Source organism: Odocoileus virginianus, chromosome 8 (genome assembly GCF_023699985.2).
Source record: "Odocoileus virginianus isolate 20LAN1187 ecotype Illinois chromosome 8, Ovbor_1.2, whole genome shotgun sequence".
NCBI classification, from domain to species: Eukaryota; Metazoa; Chordata; class Mammalia; order Artiodactyla; family Cervidae; genus Odocoileus; species Odocoileus virginianus.
Genome location: NC_069681.1, coordinates 2,387,863 through 2,407,661, shown reverse-complemented (window position 1 = coordinate 2,407,661; position 19,799 = coordinate 2,387,863). Strand labels below are relative to the sequence as shown.

Here is a 19,799-nt window from a genome sequence, read left to right as displayed (position 1 = left end):
ACCATCTATCATTTGAAAATATACTCACTGAATAATAAATAAGTAAAAGTCTTCCATTTTTCCAAAATCTATATTTAACAATTAAGAGACTTAAAAAAATACTCAAATCCCAAAACAGATTTGAAAATATACCTAATAAAAAATAAGAAGTTAAGAAACACAGAGAGTGACAATTTGTTCATAATGCATGAAGTTATAAACTACAGTACCAATAAACTACTCAGTTCAGTTCAGTCACTCAGTCGTTTCTAACTCTTTGCGACTGCATGAATCACAGCACGCCAGGCCTCCCTGTCCATCACCAACTCCCGCTGCTCTAAATTCCAGGACAGAAATTCTTCATTCAGTTCCTAACATTCTCAGGAAAAACTGCACAATGCTGAGAAGGTATTCTTACTGCCTCAATTACTTTAGTCCCTTCCTTTCTTCCCCCAAATCACTTAAAAAAACAAAACAAAACAAAAATATCCTTCCAGAAAACTTGTGAAAATGTATGAAAGCACAGCAAAATACATTTACCACAGTCTTCACTTACGTGATCAGTATTTTTTTTACCTTTTGATAAACATTAAAAACACTCTATTTTTACTAATTATCCAACATATATAATCAGCAATTGAGTGAGAACAAGGAAAGCTTGAGAGATGATGCTAATTTTGTTAAAGAGAAAAACACAACTTGAGCATAGTCTTTCCCTTGGAAAGAAACTGAAGCTAAAATGTCTGCTTTAAAACGTTATTCTTAAGTTTAAGAAATATGCTTTATTTAAATTGTCACTAACATTGCTTGACAGGATTTCTTTGGTATCACTGTCAAGAAATTATCTTACTGATGAGTAATTATTACTGTTAAGGAGAATTTCTTATTTATATATTGCTGCTTTAAGGTACATTTAATGTGCTGTAGATGTCAAATAAACAAAAAGATGGATGGAGTTTCTTCAACCGCTCTGTTCATTCCAAACAAAATAATGTTAAAAGGAGATCCTGTAATAAATCATGGCCTGGTTGTCAGTTGGGACAGAACTCCTTTGTAACTACAATACAAGGTTTAGGAATATTTTTAAGGTATTCAAGCACATATTTGGATGACATTTAAAGAATAATCCATTGTATTAGTCACAAGGAAGAAAATACTCAAAATAAAAACTAAGCATCTTCTTAGTAATTTTCAGAATCCAAAGAACTACAACCCCTTATACTGTGAATAATGAAACTTCTATCTTAAGAATAGTGTCAGATTTGCAACTGTTCCTCATTTTTTATGTTCCTGTACTCTAATTACATTATCAAGATGGCACTGACTCTTCACATGCTGTAGACACTGTTGAACACCAGGAAAATGAAACACTTAGAAGGGTCTGTAATGACCCCACAAACGTTCTAGGAGACCCTCCCTCGTGAATAATGTGAACGCCAAGGACAACAGCAGCCACTCTTGTTTGTGTGGCACTTACCAGGAGACAGGACTAGCCAAACACTGTAATACAAGTGCTTACAACACACAACATCCCCATGAGGAAGCAGCTGGTACTATACTCATTATGAGAGCAAAAGAGATTGGAAACATCACACAGCATACCCCAGGACACACAGCTACTATGCGACAGAGCCAAGATTTATTTGAACCCACTTATTTGTGAATCAGATTGATTATGTTCTTTGTAGCCAAAGATGGAGAAGCTCCATACAGTCAGCAAAAACAAGACCAGGAGCTGACTGTGGCTCAGATCATGAACTCCTTATTGCAAAATTCAGACTTAAACTCAAGAATGTAGGAAAAACCACTAGACCATTCAGGTATGACCTAAATCAAATCCCTTATGACTATAGTGGAAGTGGGAAATAGATTTAAGGGACTAGATCTGATAGACAGTAAGCCTGATGAAATATGGACGGAGGTTAGTGACACTGTATAGGAGACAGGGATCAAGACCATCCCCATGGAAAAGAAATGCAAGAAGGCAAAATGGTTGTCTGAGGAGGCCTTACAAATAGCTGTGAAAAGAAGAGAAGCGAAAAGCAAAGAAAAAAAGGAAAGATATTCCCATTTGAATGCAGAGTTCCAAACAATAGCCAGGAGAGATAAGAAAGCTTTCCTCAGCGATCAATGCAAAGAAAGAGAGGAAAACAACAGAATGGGAAAGAATAGAGATCGCTTCAAGAAAATTAGAGATACCAAGGGAACATTTCATGCAAAAATGGGCTCAATAAAGGACAGAAATGGTATGGACCTAACAGAAGCAGAAGATATTAAGAAGAGGTGGCAAGAATACACAGACGAACTGTACAAAAAAGATCTTCACGACCCAGATAATCAAAATGGTGTGATCAGTTTTCATTCCAATCCCTAAGAAAGGCAATCCCAAAGAATACTCAAACTACTGCACAATTGCCCTCATCTCACACGCTAGTAAGGTAATGCTCAAAATTCTCCAAGCCAGGCTTCAGTAATACATAAATGGGTAACTTCCAGATGTTCAAGTTGGTTTTAGAAAAGGCAGAGAAACCAGAGATCCAATTGCCAATATCTGCTGGATCATCGAAAAAGCAAGAGAGTTCCAGAAAAACATCTATTTCTGCTTTATTGACTACGCCAAAGTCTTTCTTTAGGATATGAATGAAAACTAATGTCTTCCAGTCCTGTGGCCACTGCTGAGTTTTCCAAATTTGCTGGCATATTGAGTGCAACACTTTCACAGCATCATCTTTTAGGACTTGAAATAGCTCAACTGGAATTCCATCACCTCCACTAGCTTTTTTCACAGTGATGCTTCCTAAGGTCCACTTGACTTTGCATTCCAGAATGTCTGGCTCTAGCTGAGTGATCACACCATCGTGATTATATGGGTCATTAAGTTTTTCTTTTTAATCTCTAAGCACAGTGTTAAGGAGGAATCTGAGGCTGTCAGCTTCAGGGACAGGGAGTTTGACAGATCAGGAATTCTGGTTTTGAGAGCGGTGAGAGGATAGCACATGAGCAGTACACTGACTCTTCATGAACAAAGCCACCTGGGTTTTATAATTCTAATAAAGGGATAATTCTAATTTTAACAGCAACTGAGAAAACAAAGGTAATATGAATAATTTATCAGAAACACTATTTAGTAAAGCTAATTAATTATTTCTTGGAAAATGCTATAGATTAAATATGTTAATGAATGAGTCCGATAGAGTTAAGGAATCTAAGTAGTTTCACACTGCTTTGGAAGTCAGATTTTTCACAGACTTAATTGGCTGGATGTGTGGCATTTGTTATCTTCAAGTCTTTGGCCAAAAACTGCTTTATTTTCAAAGGGTGCCAAAACTTACTGTGGTGGCTTTCCAATCTGATAGCAAATAAAAATTCTTCTAAAATCCTTCTGAAAAATTGAATGCTGTTGGAACAATGGATTTGTTTGACAAAGGTCTTTCTTAAGAATAACTTCACATAGTAAAGGAAAAGGTAATATATACAAGAATTAAGATTTCACAAAAAAAGATCGAGAGTGGTAACCTGTGTGACTGTGACAAGCTTGCAGAATATAAACCACATGTGACAGGTGGACGGATTTGCTTCCTGCTCTTCATAATCACTGAAACTCTGCTGTCTAAGATCAAATCCTGAAAAATAACTCAGGACACTGACCATCAACTTTCCTCAGTTCCACCGTGTCACTGAGCTTCATATTCCTTTCACTCATTTTACTTTCGGAATAGCGTTCGGCGTGGCACCAAAGAAAAGCAGCAGCTTTGGGGAGTATTTTCACACTCATCCTTAAGTGAGGAAGCAGAGTTGTTTCATTTTTGTTTTGCTCTCATATTGGTTAGGTTTAGCTTTTGCGTGTTTGTTGGTTGGTTAGTTCCAGGCTACCTATCAGGGACTGTCCATTCTGGGGTAAGTAAGTAGGGTAGACGACAGATAAAATGATTCTCAGTTCGATCTGAACCTTAAAGATCACTTGTGGGATCTCACTGAAGGTGCCACTCATCAGGATTCACATCCACACATGCTGAAGTACCTGATCCAACGCGAGGCTGACACATCGCTACTTGTAAAGGGCACTGTGGGGTGAGAACTGCAGCCCTGAAGGAGAGCTGCGCACAGCTTCAAGAGATCACTCACGACAGAAGGCAAAGGCACCACAGAATGAGGAGACTAAACACATTTCTAAAAATCCTCCCCATCACAGCTTTGGTGAAATTATCTGACTTTCGGTTAGCCTATACTTATAAAAGAAACATACAGACCAAATAACAATTTCATGCACTTGAAAAGATAACAGACCAAAATCAAACTGGCTTGCCACCATTGCATTTAACATCTAACTCCCAGTACCAACAGTCCCATTACTACGTATGCTTTGATAGCTTCACCTTTGAAATGAATTAATTGAACATTCTACTGCCACTGACAAAAGAAAATTTCCTATAAGTGATAATATGGATAAATTTATAGATAAATCAAAAGTGCCTTTTTTCTGCAATCCTTCCCCTCCAACTAACACTGCATAAACTGATATAACTTGTTATAATCAGTAAACTCTTCCAAAACTTAATATTTACTATCCAGTACAGGTAGTCAGTTTATTTAGCTACCTAGAGCAATAGCTCTATCATTCAACTGTACTGATTGGGATGATTTGTTATTTAGAAATCACACATTTTTGCAGACATCAGTAAAATATACAAGCATGTGATAATCACTGTTTCTGAACTGACAACATCTTTTTAAAAACAAGTTAAAATCATCTCATATATTTAATATGATGTAGAGTTTGATGGTTCAGTCAACTCCCTTTTTCTAGAATACTGACTTACCTGGCTCCACACAGGTTCTCTAAAATTACTAATTTTAGCACCAACAACATATACATTTTTCTAGGTGGGCATTTTGGTCAGACAAGCACCTACCTGATTGTTGATTGGATTTTTAAGGATACAAATTTGCATTTAGTCAAGAGCAGGTCCGGATAAAAGAATGTAATCTCAAACTGCTTATTATCAAATGATACACCTGGACTTTTCAGTTATAGTAATGCTATCCCTAGTTTAAGCAAAATGGTGTAAGTGCCTTCCTTTCTGATGGCTTGGCTTTTTAAAAGGATAAACATCAGACTATATAGAAGAATGGATAGAGTGCTTGTCATTCGTAAAATCCCCCTAAGATATTACTAAATTTTGGATAAACTTGGGTAGTAGGCAGTTTGAGATTGTCATAGTGCATTCAGGACCTGCGGTACTCTTGCTCGGGAAAGTCCATGGACAGAGGAGCGTGGCAGGCTACAGTCCATGGGTCTCAGAGTCAGCCGTGACTGTAACTAAACAGCAACAGCAGCATCTTACCATGAGGGTGCTCTGAGAGTGTCACCCGAAACAGGCTCTGAGTGCGCGTTTGCAAGGGAGGGGAGTGGGTGATGGGGGGAAAGATGGTTCCAAAAGAAAGATCTTCAAGACACTGATTTTCTTCACTCGCTATTTAAAAGAACACTGCTCGACATCCTATTTTCCATTTATAATAACATGCAGGCAAAATTTCGCATGAAGTGCAGCCTTGGCTAATAAGAAAAATTAAAATATTTAGTTCACAAAGTCTCATGACCGTGTTCTGCACTTCACTTTTTCCATCAGAAAGCCTCAAGCCTACCATCTACTTTAATTTACGTTTACATCTTAAAATAACCATAGACTAGAATGTATTATGTCTCAAATTTTACTTTTATATTTATGACAGACCCTATCAAATCTTTGGGTAAAAGAAAGTAAAATCTTTTCTTTCTGAACTCATTTATTATACTTCAGCTCAGTTGCTCAGTTGTGTCCAACTCTTTGTGATCCCATGAACTAGAGCACTCCAGGCTTTCCTGTCCATCACCATCTCCTGGAGATTGCTCAAATTCATGTCCATTGAGTTGGTGATGTTATAGTTTTATTATAATATAGTTTATCATTATAATATAAATTATAAGACAGTTTATTATAGTTAGTCATTTCAATCACAGATATAAACAAAGATAATATAGTCCCTAAAACCAAAATATAATACATATAGAATTCACTGTTCATGTATTTATCTCTAAACAATGCAAAGTTAACAATTTAACTTTCCAGACACTTAAGCTAAATTTATAAAGCACACTTAAAAGTAAAGACTTTGGACATAGAATATTAAATGGCATATAATTACCCAGCATGTTTGAACAGATTAAAATATTACCCTGTCTTTCTACTGTCAAATAAATATGGAATTCCTTGTATGGGGCTTATCATCAAAGCAAATGCTTCATGCTCAGTGTGAAAATTCAATCACAATTGTCAAAGATCAAGCTGCTACTTCTGATAACAAACATGATGAGATATCATCTTGTTCAATATATGCCTTCAACTTGACATGTGTGCTAATAAAAAATATGAAGTTGTGGTATTTATTTTGTTTCTTGTACAACAGAAGGCTCCTAACAGGGATGATCAAAATATCCAGTATCGTTGACTGAAAATATAGTCAGCCCTATTATCTAGAGACAGATTAACAGGTATATAGCTTGACTATAGTAAAATACTAGCAGCAGGCACTGTATTTGCAAAGGGTTTTAAATCATTATGCATCAGCAACTGTGTATCAATATGAGAGGATATCTATTTTCAACTACACAATAACACTGTCTTTACACAACATTGAATGTACTGCATTGTGCACTGCTATCCATTCAAAAGCTATTTATTCAGCATTTACTATTGACCAAATACTATAAGAGGCAATTCCACTTCATCAATCAGACCTAACCTCTTGTCTCCACCTCTCTTTGAAGGAAGGCAGGAGGGAAGATATGTGGTCAGCTTCTTGTAAGCTGGTCCTGGTTCTGAGATACACATGCAACCTGAAGCCAGAACAGGTGCTCAGCAGTATGAAGCAAACTCCAGTAGGCTTCCACGTGTGGACTTAACTTCTCCGCTGTCTCACCCCTGGCCCTGTTTCTCTTCCTTGGCTTCCCTTCTCAGGGGAAGTCTGAACTGGCAGCCTTGCTTGCCTCCGTGCCCTTCAGCCTCCAAACTCATAACCATCACGCCTCCCAATTCCGAGATGGTCCTTAGACGTAGACACTTCTCTCCCACCCCTCTACCCCTCTGCAACTACCTTATTCAGACCTCCATCATCTCAGAGCACAGTGACCACTTCAGAGTGGACCCTCAAAGATATGTAAAATATATAAAGGAGGCAGCTTCAACCAGATGCCTTTTAAGACACTGAGGTAATAGAGACTGTTGTTTGTGGTTTAGTCACTGAGTCATGTCTGACTCTTTTGCAGCTCCATGGACTGTAGCCCACCAGGCTCCTCTCTCCATGGGATTTTCCAGCCAGGAATACAGGAGTGGGTTGCCTTCTAGAAACTAGGGATAGGAAACACCAAAATCAGCCTGAACTCATCTCTCTTTTGAGCAATAGCTTCAAACATGTCAGCAGCAAGGAATTATCTTTGACTCCTCCATTTTTCCTTTCCCATCCCCAGCTATCCTCTCAGCTCCATTTCCCCTGGTGCCCTACTAAGTTACGTGACACAGGCCAGCCAACCACTGAGTCTCTCCCCACTGTAACCCCCCAACCCAATGCTGTCCAATAGAACAGTGATGGAAATGTGCTATATTTATGCTGTCTGCATGTATGGACACTCACTCACTTGAAACATGCTAAGTGAGACTGAGGAATTAAATTTTTAAGTTTATTTAAACAGTAATTGATTGAAATTTGAAAAGTCATGTATGGCTAATGGTGACAGTACTGGAAGGTGCACTCTGCCTTTCTTCCATACTGCTGCTAGAATTATCTTCCTGGAAGACAGATGATAATGTCACTTGACCTACAGAACTAACATGCCTTCATAAAGCCTTTACCATACAGCATGACACCTAAGCTCTTTACCATTGAGACCAACTTACTATTTCATTTCTATTTTCTCCACTCCTCCTCCATCCAAAAGGGAAAGTGTGAGTTGCTCAGTCGTGTTTGACTCTTTGCAACCCCATGGACTGTAGTCCACCAGGCTCCTCTGTCTATGGAATTCTCCAGGCAAGTATACTGGCATAGGCTGCCATTTCATTCTTCAGGGGATGTTCCTGGTCCAGGGATTGACCCCAAATCTCCCGCACTGCAGGCATATTCTTTACCATATGAGCTACGAGTGAAGCCCCTTCAGCAATAACTGATCACTTGGTATACTCACACATGCCATGATATAACCCTTTATATGAACTGTTGATGCTTTTTTAGAATGCTTTTTCCTCTCAGGGAATATCCACTCATCCTTCCAGATCCAGCTCAAAGTCCTGCTCCTCTCTAAGTGAGTAACTGCCCTTTCTTAATCCAGCCAGCCATTCTCTCTTAACTATGCTGCCATAACTTTGGTATACAGGTTCACTGAGATATTTAAGCATGCTTAATGGCTAACCTATGAAAAATATGAATCCCACGTATCCCAGATAAATATTAATCATATACATAAAGTGAGATGATGAGGACAAGCGTTTTACACAAGAGTAAGTAAGCACTGTGTAAATGTGCAGTCTTTAACACATGTATTATGAATCCCATCTTAATACTTGCTAGGGATCTTCACTGAACATAGCAGGCTAAGAAAACAAGGAAAGAAGAGTGAAAAGATGGCTATGGGAGAGGAGAAAAGTTTGCAAGGCACTGCTACCAAAAGGAGGCATAAGCCAGGGGAACGTGCAAGAAAAGCCAGGAAAGCACCAAGAGACTAACCACTCAGTAACCCACAGCTAACGCTGAGCCTGTTTCTTGCCTCTCCTATTAAACTGGCAATAACAATAATCAAATTCCTTAATCAGGGAGTGTAGATATGGCCAGGTCAAGAACAAGAGAAAGCTTTTCTTGTGCTGTATAACTAAGAAGAATTTGTTGTAAGCAGATCAATAAAGCACTATTACTATGGCCCGCTTCTTAAGACAGAGCTCTGCTATATAAAACACTGAATGGATTTTCTGTAAGAAAATTTAACCTACAGAAGAACCTGAAGGAAAAAAAAACCTCTAAACTTACTAAATTTTCACCTCCTCCAACATTATATTTAAATAGAAATATTTCAAAATCATAATGACATCTGAGTTACGTTTATTCCTAATATGACTTTCCTTTTATATAAAGCAGTCTCAATTTTCTTTCCCTTTAGTCAGCTTTCAAAAAAGAAAAATGCAAAGAAACATTTAAATAGCCGAAGGTAAAACTTTCAGTGGCAATCACAAGCAATTCTCAATATATATACTATCATATGCAGGTATTTATACTGAATGAATATTAGGCTTAAATATTCCATTTCATCAGTTTGAGAAACCATAGATTTACAACACAATTTTGCTATTAAACAAAAATCCTTCATGTGAATTTGCAGATCAGAGATAATTAATATTTGGATTTAGTTCAGAAGTTGAGTAAATAAGCTCAGTTCACTCTGGGTTTGGGTTGATGGTTCTGTTTAAGTTATTGACAATGAGCATATCAAACTAAAGAATAAATAATGTAGTCAGGGCTGACATTTAAGAATAAGTGTTCAGAGGGAGGTGATATATGTATAATTATGGCTGATTTGCGCTGTTGTATGGCAGAAACCAACATCACATTGTAAAGCAATTTTCCTCCAATTAAAAAATAAATTGGAAAAACAAATAACCAACTCACTTTACAGAGAGAGCTAAGGTTAAATCCGAAGGTTTGCGCATTCCGGGAGCCGGCATTCATGTAGTTTCCCATTAGCAACACCAGCTCCAGCAACTTGCTGAAGCCCCGGCTCCTCCTGATGTCTTCGCAGGCGGCGCTGACAGCCATGATGTCAGGCTTGATGCTGTTCACCTGCTCTTCAAACTGAAGCTTAAAGAGAACAGCACTGAGCCGCGGCCGGAGTCTCTTCACACTGCTCATCTGATTGAAAAGAAAATAGCAGATTTCCTTTAAAATGCATGGTATACTTTAGTACTGTGTGACTGCAAGTAATCTGGGATGATTTATTGGTATGACAGTACAGAAGAAGCAATATGTCCCCTAAAACTGATAGCAGGAAGAGAGAAAAACCCTGCCTGCATGTTTTTGTGAAGAATCCAGAGTCATCCCTCAAAGAAAAAATTAACAATTTAAATGCTCGTTGAAAAGAAAGCTTCAGTTAAGTGACAACATTTAACTGAGTAATAAAGCACATATACTTTTTAAAAACACAATTTTTAAAAGGTAACAGGATATAGATGCAACAAATTACAGAGCACTCATACATAGCACTGCTTTAACTTTTATTCAATACTGAAATATGCTTGGTCATATTTAACAGATTCAGACAGGTCTAAAGAGGGTTTGTTTTCTTTGAAGAGCAACTGCTGTCCACAAGAACCCTGCTGACTAACAGTATGTGTTACATCAAAGGAGAGTAAATAGGTCCCAATTTGTGCTAAAGTGACTTCCTTCAGAAACACAGGGCTGCAGAGGGACCCCTGGCCCGGGACGCTCGCAGAGCAGGGGGCCAGCGGCAGCCACCAGCCACACACGCTAGAGGCCCAGCCGGGACCCCGGCTCCTGGCCTGGGTGTGAGAGGGGCTGAGAGCGTCACAAGGAACAAGCGGCTCAGAGGCCAGCAAGCTCTGGCCTCCAACCTACCCCCAAACCAACCCGAGCAACACACGAGGGGAGGAGCCAGAGGACCTGGGACGTACCCTGTTTAAGTTACACTTGAATTCTTTGACCAAACATATTAGAAATTTGAGACAAAGTGGACTGATGGGACAGCAGTAGCAAAACCAGTGAACTTCAGTAACAATCATAAACATCAGCATTTTGAGGCAAGGTCAGGGAAAAAACAGTGACAGAATATGACAGGATTAAAATAGGAAAGAGTTGTGTTTGTCACAGACCCTGAAGGAAAAGCTAACAAACAACAACAACAACAACGTCATGTGAAGCTTATAGTATTTCATTAAGGAGACAGAAAGCTATCTGCTTATAATATAATGACTGTTATTTAAAATAAAATATGCCATACAAAAGCCTGAACTTATTAGACTATAACAGGACACTACAGATACCACCTTAATAACAAAGAAAGATGACCCAGTTAACTCATCTAACAAAACCAGAGCAATAAAGAGCTCTCAGGAGATACTTCTGAGAGAATCGTCAGATGAACAGAACTCTTAGAGTTACTAAATACTTTCTCAGCAAATAATTTAAATATCTAATGTACATATAGTATCCTCCCACTCACTTGACCTGTTAAATGCTTACGCATATACAATCAAGACTCTAAAACCTAAACTAACACAGTTATTAAGAAGTCCCTCTACAAAGTACTCTAAGGAATGTCTTAAAATTCCTTGAATTCAAGCAATGTCTTCAAGCTCCCATCTAGAGAAAATATTTTCTCCTAGAACAAAGTATAGAAACTGTAAGCTCAAAAGGGCCAATTTTTTAAAGTACAGGAAACATTACTAATTATTTTATAGAGTGGTTCTAGTAATAAAAATAAATTTTAGAAAAACAAAGTGAAGCCTTCTTAGGATACCCATTCTTCAGTTCAGTTCAGTTCAGCCGCGTCCGACTCTTTGCGACCCCATGAATCGTAGCACGCCAGGCGTCCCTGTCCATCACAAACTCCCGGAGTTCACTCAAACTCATGTCCATCGAGTGGGTGATGCCATCCAACCATCTCATCCTCTGTCATCCCCTTCTCCTCCTGCCCCCAATCCCTCCCAACATCAGGGTCTTTTCCAGTGAGTCAACTCTTCGCATCAGGTGGCCAAAGTATTGGAGCTTCAGCTTCAGCATCAGTCCTTCCAATGAACACACAGGGCTGATCTCCTTTAGGATGGACTGGTTGGGTCTCCTTGCAGTCCAAGGGACTCTCAAGAGGCTTCTCCAACACCACAGTTCAAAAGCATCAATTCTTCGGCACTCAGCTTTCTTTACAGCCCAAGTTTCACATCCATACATGACCACTGGAAAAACCATAGCCTTGCCTTGACGGACCCTTGTTGGCAAAGTAATGTCTCTGCTTTGTAATATGCTGTCTAGGTTGGTCGTAACTTTCCTTCCAAGGAGTAAGCGTCTTTTAATTTCATGGCCGCAGTCACCATCCGCAGTGATCTCAGTGGGCACAAATCATTGTTTGGACATTGTATGTGCAAAAACAGACAGAAAGTAGACATAAGCTGTGATTACTTCTAAGTCATTTCATTTGTTAAACAATGTTTCCAAATGCACTTATTTACCTGCAATTTGTGTCCTTAGTTAAATATTAGAAATTTACTATTTGTACGTAACTATATTGTACTGGACCAATTCTGTATGATACTCTTTTACTTTTAATTCAGCCTTAAGGGAGTAGTCACATGCACACATACAGTTATAGCCATTCAGAAGGTATATTATGGACCCACAGCCATCTTTGCTTTCAATCTATGCCCTCATTAATGATTCTGAAGTCATGTATTTTGTACTTTGCTATAAACAAGAACCATGAAATTAAAAGACACCTGCTCCATGGAGGAAAAGCTAAGACCAACCTAGACAACATATCAAAAAGCAGAGACATCACTTTGTCAACAAAGGTCCATCTAGTCAAAGCTATGGTTTCTCCAGTATTCACATACAGATGTAAGAGTTGAACTATAAAGAAAGCTGAGGTCGAAGAATTGATGCTTTTGAACTGTGGTGTTGAAGAAGACTCTTGATGCTGAAGCTCCAATACTTTGGCCACTTGATGTGAAGAACTGACTCACTGGGAAAGACCCTGAGGTGGAAAAGATTGAGGGCGGGAGGAGAAGGGGATGACAGAGGATGAGATGGTTGGATGGAATCACCGAGCTGCTGTTTATGAGGTTGCAAAGAGTCAGACATGACTTAGAGACTGAACAAAAACAACAATAAACAAGGAAAGAATTCTCTAATCCCTGATGCAAAATATTATTGCAAAATATATTAATTTTAACATATATTAATATACTATCTCATGTGCAAAGAGAAAATAGACTCCTAAAAGCCTATATTAAACTACCCCAAAGTATGTTAAAGCTTTCCTACTGACAAGCTCACCATGTGTAGCCAGTACAAAGTAATTAATTTTCCTGAAAAAAATATAACCTAGATTTATATGAGTAATGAGTCTACCTGGCACTAGGGACAGGTTCCTTGAAAAAATAGAGTAAGTCTGATGTAATGCAGTAAAAAGTGCTATGAGTTTATGGAAAGTCCCGACAAAGCAAAGTCAGGAAGGATAATGTAAACAGATCTTTTAACACTTTTTGTAATTAGATATCCTTTTCATATTGTTTTTTGCCTCCCAATTTTGGAAAGTTAGTATTTTGACTGATACTAAACAAATGCATTTTAGTGAACAAAATTACCATATTGGAAAGGAACTTGAGAAATCACCAGAACTCGAGCCTGTTTATAGTCTACCATTCAGCCTACACTGATGCCCCAGACCAAATGGCTTTCCCTTTTATTTAATAGAAGAAAAAGACCTCAATGAAACCTAATGTTCTAAGACCTAAATCTTGTGATCTATAAAGATAACAGCAGTTATTTTTCTTATTGGTCAAATCAAAGTCTATTTCTTCAGATGGGATCAAAGAAAAAAGGCTAAAAATAAAAAAAAATTTTTTTTTTTAATCCTGAAGGTTTCTTTAGCCCTTCACACGCTCTTTCAAACTGGACATATACACTCTGGTTTCCTTGCTCAAAACTTTAGAACTCTGACTTGTCTGCCAAAGACTAGACTGGATGGAGAAATGGAGAGCTATGATGCTCAAAAAATACTCTCAAAGCTAACAGAAAGTCATTAAAAAAGAAAAAAAAGGAAAGACTACTACAAAACTTAACTATAAGATAGCAAATAATTAGAAGGTTAGAACAAATTAGAATTCATTTTTTCCAGAGGTATCCTTTACATTTATTACTAGAGGGTCTTAGCAATGTAAACTCACAACACCAAAATCTGATAACACTGAGTTATATACTCTGGAGATCAAACTAATGGCATAAGAAAGAAAATAAAAATACTGTGATTTTACTACCTTTTTTTAAAATTTATTACTATTTTTTGAAGGCAGCAAGTAGTGTTCTGGCAACCACCCCATCACATGACCACAGATGTCACACGCCAGAATAAAAACACCTAAGAATAGAGACTGGATAAAATTGAAACCAATATCCAGAACACAAAGGGTAATTTTTATTTCAAGATTTTGTTCATTGGCAATATTTGTATGGTTGGAGCAGGTACAAAGTAAGACGAAAAGACCTTTAGAAAATCAATGAACCAACAAGCATTGACTGGGCGCCCACTCAGTGCTGTGAGCTGCACAGAAGTCGTGGTTGCTGCCCTTGTATCATCGAATTCTTGCCATCTGTCTTAAAGGGCAAAAAGGAGGAAAAGTCTTCCGGGAGATATAATCTCCCATAATCTCATTATGGTTATGTTTTTCATGTATAATTTTAATTTTATCTATTATTTCACGGAGGAGAAAAACAGAATCTATTTGACATTTTTATACCAACTACATTTAACACCATATCTGGTCCTCTTTATTCAGTTTCTTTTACAAACATGGTATTTCAGGAGCAAACTTTTTCAAAACTTGTTGGGTTTTCCCCCACTTCTTGCCTGCAGCCTTGTGCAGGCGCACCTCACAAGACATTTGAGAACACACTCCATATCTTTATTATTCTTCCCTAAAGTTGTAAGACCAATTAATCATTCATTTGACTTTCTAACATAAGTAAGCTGATGACTGAAAAGCTACTAGTTTGAGTCTTAATTTACTTATCAATACTGCTTTAAACCTTTACTTTAGACACTTTCTAAATACATAATTACAAGGAATAATGGGACAGTGTTTCTGGAAAGTTAAATGACTCTTGCAAGATCACAGGGCCAGAGGGCATGAGCCTAGAGCTAACTTGCTGCCAACTAAGTGTGCAAGACACTCAGAGCATCATAAAATTAACAACTGTAACTTAAAAGCCATCTCATACTCAAACTACTTCTACCGTATTTTCCTACGGACAAGAGCAGACTTTAATTTCCCCATAGCAGTTATTAGATAAAACACTATGGAGACGAGAGCCCCTGCTGTGAGCTCTGCCAGCTACTCCTCACATTCCTTTCTTTCATTCTGGGTATACCCAACTACCCTAAATATTTCCAGATCCACTTTTATTGTCCCCTGGTACCGCACTTGCCACTCACACTTTCATACTAGCTAATTCTTCCACTCCCTGTAAGACGGGTGTGAGGAGTAAGGAGAAGGGGAAAAAAACAAGTGGATCTTGGTGAAAGACAAGACTAGAAAAAACGACACAGGGATGGGAGGAAAGTGCCATCTGAGAAGGAAGAAGGTCTAACGACAGACTAAGACCCTTCGGAAAGGGTTTAGAACTTGATTTTCCTAAGCAGACTATATGAAAAGTATCTTCCTTTTACTGTTTAGCTGGCCAATATTTTCATGATCTCCAGAATCCTCAGAATAAAAAAAAAAGTTCATTGCACTTCAGGAAAGGCATCAAAAACATAGCTATTCAAGTGCCTTATTCCTGCATAGTGCTCAAATTATCAAGACTGTTCTTTTAAATAAATGTGCCCTTATGATAATAAAACTCATAAGCTAAAATTATTTTTTAAACTATACAACAGCAAGGTACATATGGCATTTTTTTTACATTTTGCCATAGGAACAAGATAAAGCCAAGAGTTATACAAAAAATATTAAAAGGATAAAATGTATATTCCTTCAGCTAGTCAAGAAATAGACAATTGCTATAGACATCAGATATGCTTTCTCTTTTTGTACAAATGCTTATCAATTCTGGACCACTAAGGATTTCATAGCAGGTCCAAATGAGTTCTGCAGATACTCAGGATCTGCAAGTTGTGAAGTTAGAGAGCGAGAGGCTTCTTATTTAATTTGGCAGTCTTAGCAAAACCTTCTTCACACATAAGTTTCATATCTGATGAATTAAAAAGCTGGCATAACACCCAGAACCATTCTGGTGTCTTAAATTCATTCACGTCTGCTTCCAGACAATCCGCATGCTAACACAGAAAACCAATGTTTTCATTGCTATCACTATAACTAAGTTTTGCCTGTTCTTGAAATTCATATAAATGAAACTTTCAGTAAACACTTTTTGTATCTGATTTCTTTCACTCAATAAAATGACTTCGAGATCTGCATACACGTAGTATGATTGAGTATTAAAGACCTCCGGGTGAAATCATGCAGGATTCAGGGTGATCCCTGAATCTAATGCCATGCCATTTTAAGGGAAAGGAGAGAGAAAGACACGCACAGGAGAAGTCAACGTGAAGAATGTGAAGAAGGAACAAAGAATGGCAAGTTGTTGCAAGTCAAGAAATACCAAAGGCTACCAGGTGCTAGGAGAGAGGTAAAATACAGATTCTTCCTCAGAGCATCCAGAAGGAACCAACCCTTCCCAAAGCGTCATGCGGGACCAAAGGTCTCCAGGAGTGTGACAGAATAAATGTTGTCTCAGCCACGGAGACTGTGGACCTCTGCTGTGGCAGCCCAGGGACACTCACACGGGATACTATGAAAACTCTGGTCTGAGTCTTTTCATTTCTATTAAATATCTATAAGGGACAGTGTAAATGTATACTTAACCTAACAAAAATTGTCAACCTTTTTACAAAGTGGTTTATACCACTTATGCCTCGTTTGCCAATGTTAGACTGTATTCTGGAAGCTTTTATTTTATATTTTCATATATAGGTCTATACTCCACCCTTCATTAACTAGTCTGTATGGTATGATGAGGGCTTCCCAGGTGGCACTGGTGGTGGTTTAGTCGCTAACTCGCGTCTGACTCTTGCAACCCCATGGACCATAGCCCCGCCAGGCTCCCCTGTCCGTGGGATTCTCCAGGCAAGAATACTGGAGTAGGTTGCCATTTCCTTTTAATGCCGGAGATGTTAAGAGATGCAGTTCAAGCTCTGGGCCACAAAGATCCCCTGGAGGAGGCCATGGCAACCCACTCCAGTATTCATGCCTGGAGAATCCCATGGACAGAGGAGCCTGGTGGGCTCCAGTCCATAGGGTTGCACAGAGTTGGTCACAACTGAAGCGACTTAGCATGCACACATGGTATGATGAAGGACTTTTCACAGCATTATTTGGTACAAAGAAGTTCCTTTCTCTACTCACTAGCCTTCAAGTCTTTGTTGAAAATCAATTGATGGTATCTTTGTGAGTCTTTAAACTCTAAACTTTTAAGAAAAATGTTTATATATACTTAAGCGAAAACATTATTGTCTTGATAACAAATCAGTACTCTAGGTCCTCCAAATTTGTCTTTCTCAAAATTGATTTTGTCCATTCCAAGTCCTTTCCATGCCATATGAATTTTTGTAAAATCTTGTCAGTTACTATTATAAGACCTGCTGGGACTGGTTGAGACTGTATGTATTAGGAATCTATAGATCATTTGAGGGAAAAACGTAATCTTAACGAATTTAGTCTTCCACTCTAGAAGCATGGTATATATATCACCATTTATTTACAACTTCTGTAAGTTCTCTCAACAATAACTTGGGAGTTGTAGTATAGAAAATCTGCACATGCTCAGTGAAATGCATCCTTATGTACTTTACACTTTTGATGAGACTGTAAATAGTACTATTTTTAATTTGTTTTCCAATATATCATTGCTTATATAGAAAAATACAACTGATTTTCATATAGTGACTATTTTGTGACCTTCTAAGATTCCTATAGATTCCTTATGTATTCACATATATAATAAGTTCACTTACATCATTTCCAACATACCAGCCTTTATCTCATTTTCTTATTACACAAGTTAGAATATATATTATAATACAGAAAAGTGATAAGAATAGATTTCCTTGTCTGTTTTCCAAATTATATTATATAATGACAATGAATTTAATCTTTGGCAACTAAGCATGAGGACAGTCCCATGTTTTCCACAGATGTCCTTTATCAGGTTGAGAAAGTTTTCTTCTATTTTTACTTGCTAGGAGTTCTTACACATCATAAACAGGATAGAATGCTGTCAAATGCTTTTATTTTGTATATACATAATTGTATGATTTTTCTCCTGTTTTTTTGTAATATGGTCAACTACATTAATTAATTTTCAAATGTTAAACCAACCTTGTACAAATTGGTAACAATATACTCTCCTTTTTATGCACTTCACTACTTGATACAAAAATATCTTATTGACAATTTTTTCATGTATGTTTATATATGATATGGGTCTGCAGTAAGATTATTTTCTGTAATAGTTTCCCTTCTTTGATTACTGATTGAAATTTGAGAATTTAGGTTTTTTTTGTGTGTGCTTTCATTTTCATAAATTTCAAAGTAATTTCTTCTTTGACCCACAAACAATTTAATATTATGTTATCCAACTTTGAAACAGTGAGAGATGTTCTATTATTGTTTTTGTCCAATTTAATTCCATTTATACAGAAAGCATACTCTATAAGATTTCAATCTTTGGAAAATTACTGAGACTTATTTTATGTTTTCATATGGTCTACCTTGGTGAATGTTCCATGTGTATTTGAAAAGAATGTATATTTTGCAGTTACATGTGAAATTTTCTATAAATACCAATTAGAACAATATGGTTGATAGTCAGCCTTGCTTTTTCAAATATTTACTGTCTTCTTTTTTGATATACTTTTACTAGAATTAAATGAAAGAGGGGCATTAAAATCTCATTATGATTGGGAAGCTATCTATTTCTCCATTTCATTCCACAGGTTTTGTTTCATGAATTTTAATGCTCTTTATTAGGTGCATACATATTTAAGATGATTGTTTCTTGTAAATTACTCCTTGCATCCTTGTGTAATGCCACTATCTCTTAACAGATGATCTGTCTTGAAATATGCATTCCCTGAAATACACACAGTGATGCTACTTTTCTTACTGCTGATTATGTGTTTGTGTTTGTCCTTTCTGCCCTTTACATCTCCGTTCTCCTTTCCAGGTTTTGTGTTTATCAAGCAATTTTTAGTACTCCTTTTTTTTCTCCTGATTTTCCCTGGTTCCTCTGGGACGAACAGTCTGCATCTTTATGTAGTCTATTAAGAGTGACTGTTAGTCAGTATCATGCTTTTTTGTGGTTTTCATTTCCTGACTCCCCCCGCCAGCATGTCAGTCACACCTCACACTCTGATTCATTCCATGTGCGTCATAATGCTACAGTAGTCCAACTCCATTCATCCCACCCGACCATTTGTGCAACTGCCAGCACATCTTCTGCTTCTATATACATACAAACACTATCCTGAAACATCATTTTTTAATTATTAGGTTTCTGTTAAGTAAACTATGAGAAGAAAAAAAGCACAGTTCATTTATTATTTTACATGGTATTGATTTCTTTTTGTGGATACCAGTTTTCATCTAGTATCATTTTCATTTGGCCTGCAGGACAACTTTACCTTTTCTTGTAGGACAGCTTTGACAGGCACAAACTCTCCGCTTTTTAAAGTGTGTTCATTTTACCCAATTTTGGAAGGGTATCTACTAAGTAGAGAATTTTAAGTTTATAGAGTTTTATTTATTTCAGCATTTTAAATACACCCTTCTGTTGACTTCTGCTTTTGATTATTTCTAGAAAATCAGCTATATCCATCTCCTTATTTTCTCATATGTTTCCTTCCATCTCAAATTACTTTCTCATCTTTGTCTTTAAGCAGTTTGACTAGAATGTGCCTTTTTCTTTATATTTATCCTGAATGCGGTTTACTGAGATTCTTGAACCATAAGTTT

At 37.5% G+C, this 19,799-nt stretch overlaps 1 protein-coding gene across 5 annotated transcripts in view; it reads right to left on the bottom strand.

Moving 5' to 3' along the window:
- DIAPH3 (diaphanous related formin 3) overlaps positions 1-19,799 on the bottom strand; it is a 549,655-nt gene that overhangs the window by 244,798 nt on the left and 285,058 nt on the right. For 4 of the 5 annotated variants that reach the window (XM_070471159.1, XM_070471157.1, XM_070471158.1 and 1 more), the window contains one exon: positions 9,670-9,909. The exons of the other annotated variant lie outside the window; for it this stretch is intronic. In XM_070471159.1, coding sequence (XP_070327260.1) covers positions 9,670-9,909 — 240 coding nt within the window. The remainder of the gene's footprint in view (positions 1-9,669; positions 9,910-19,799) is intronic. 5 annotated transcript variants of the gene reach the window in all.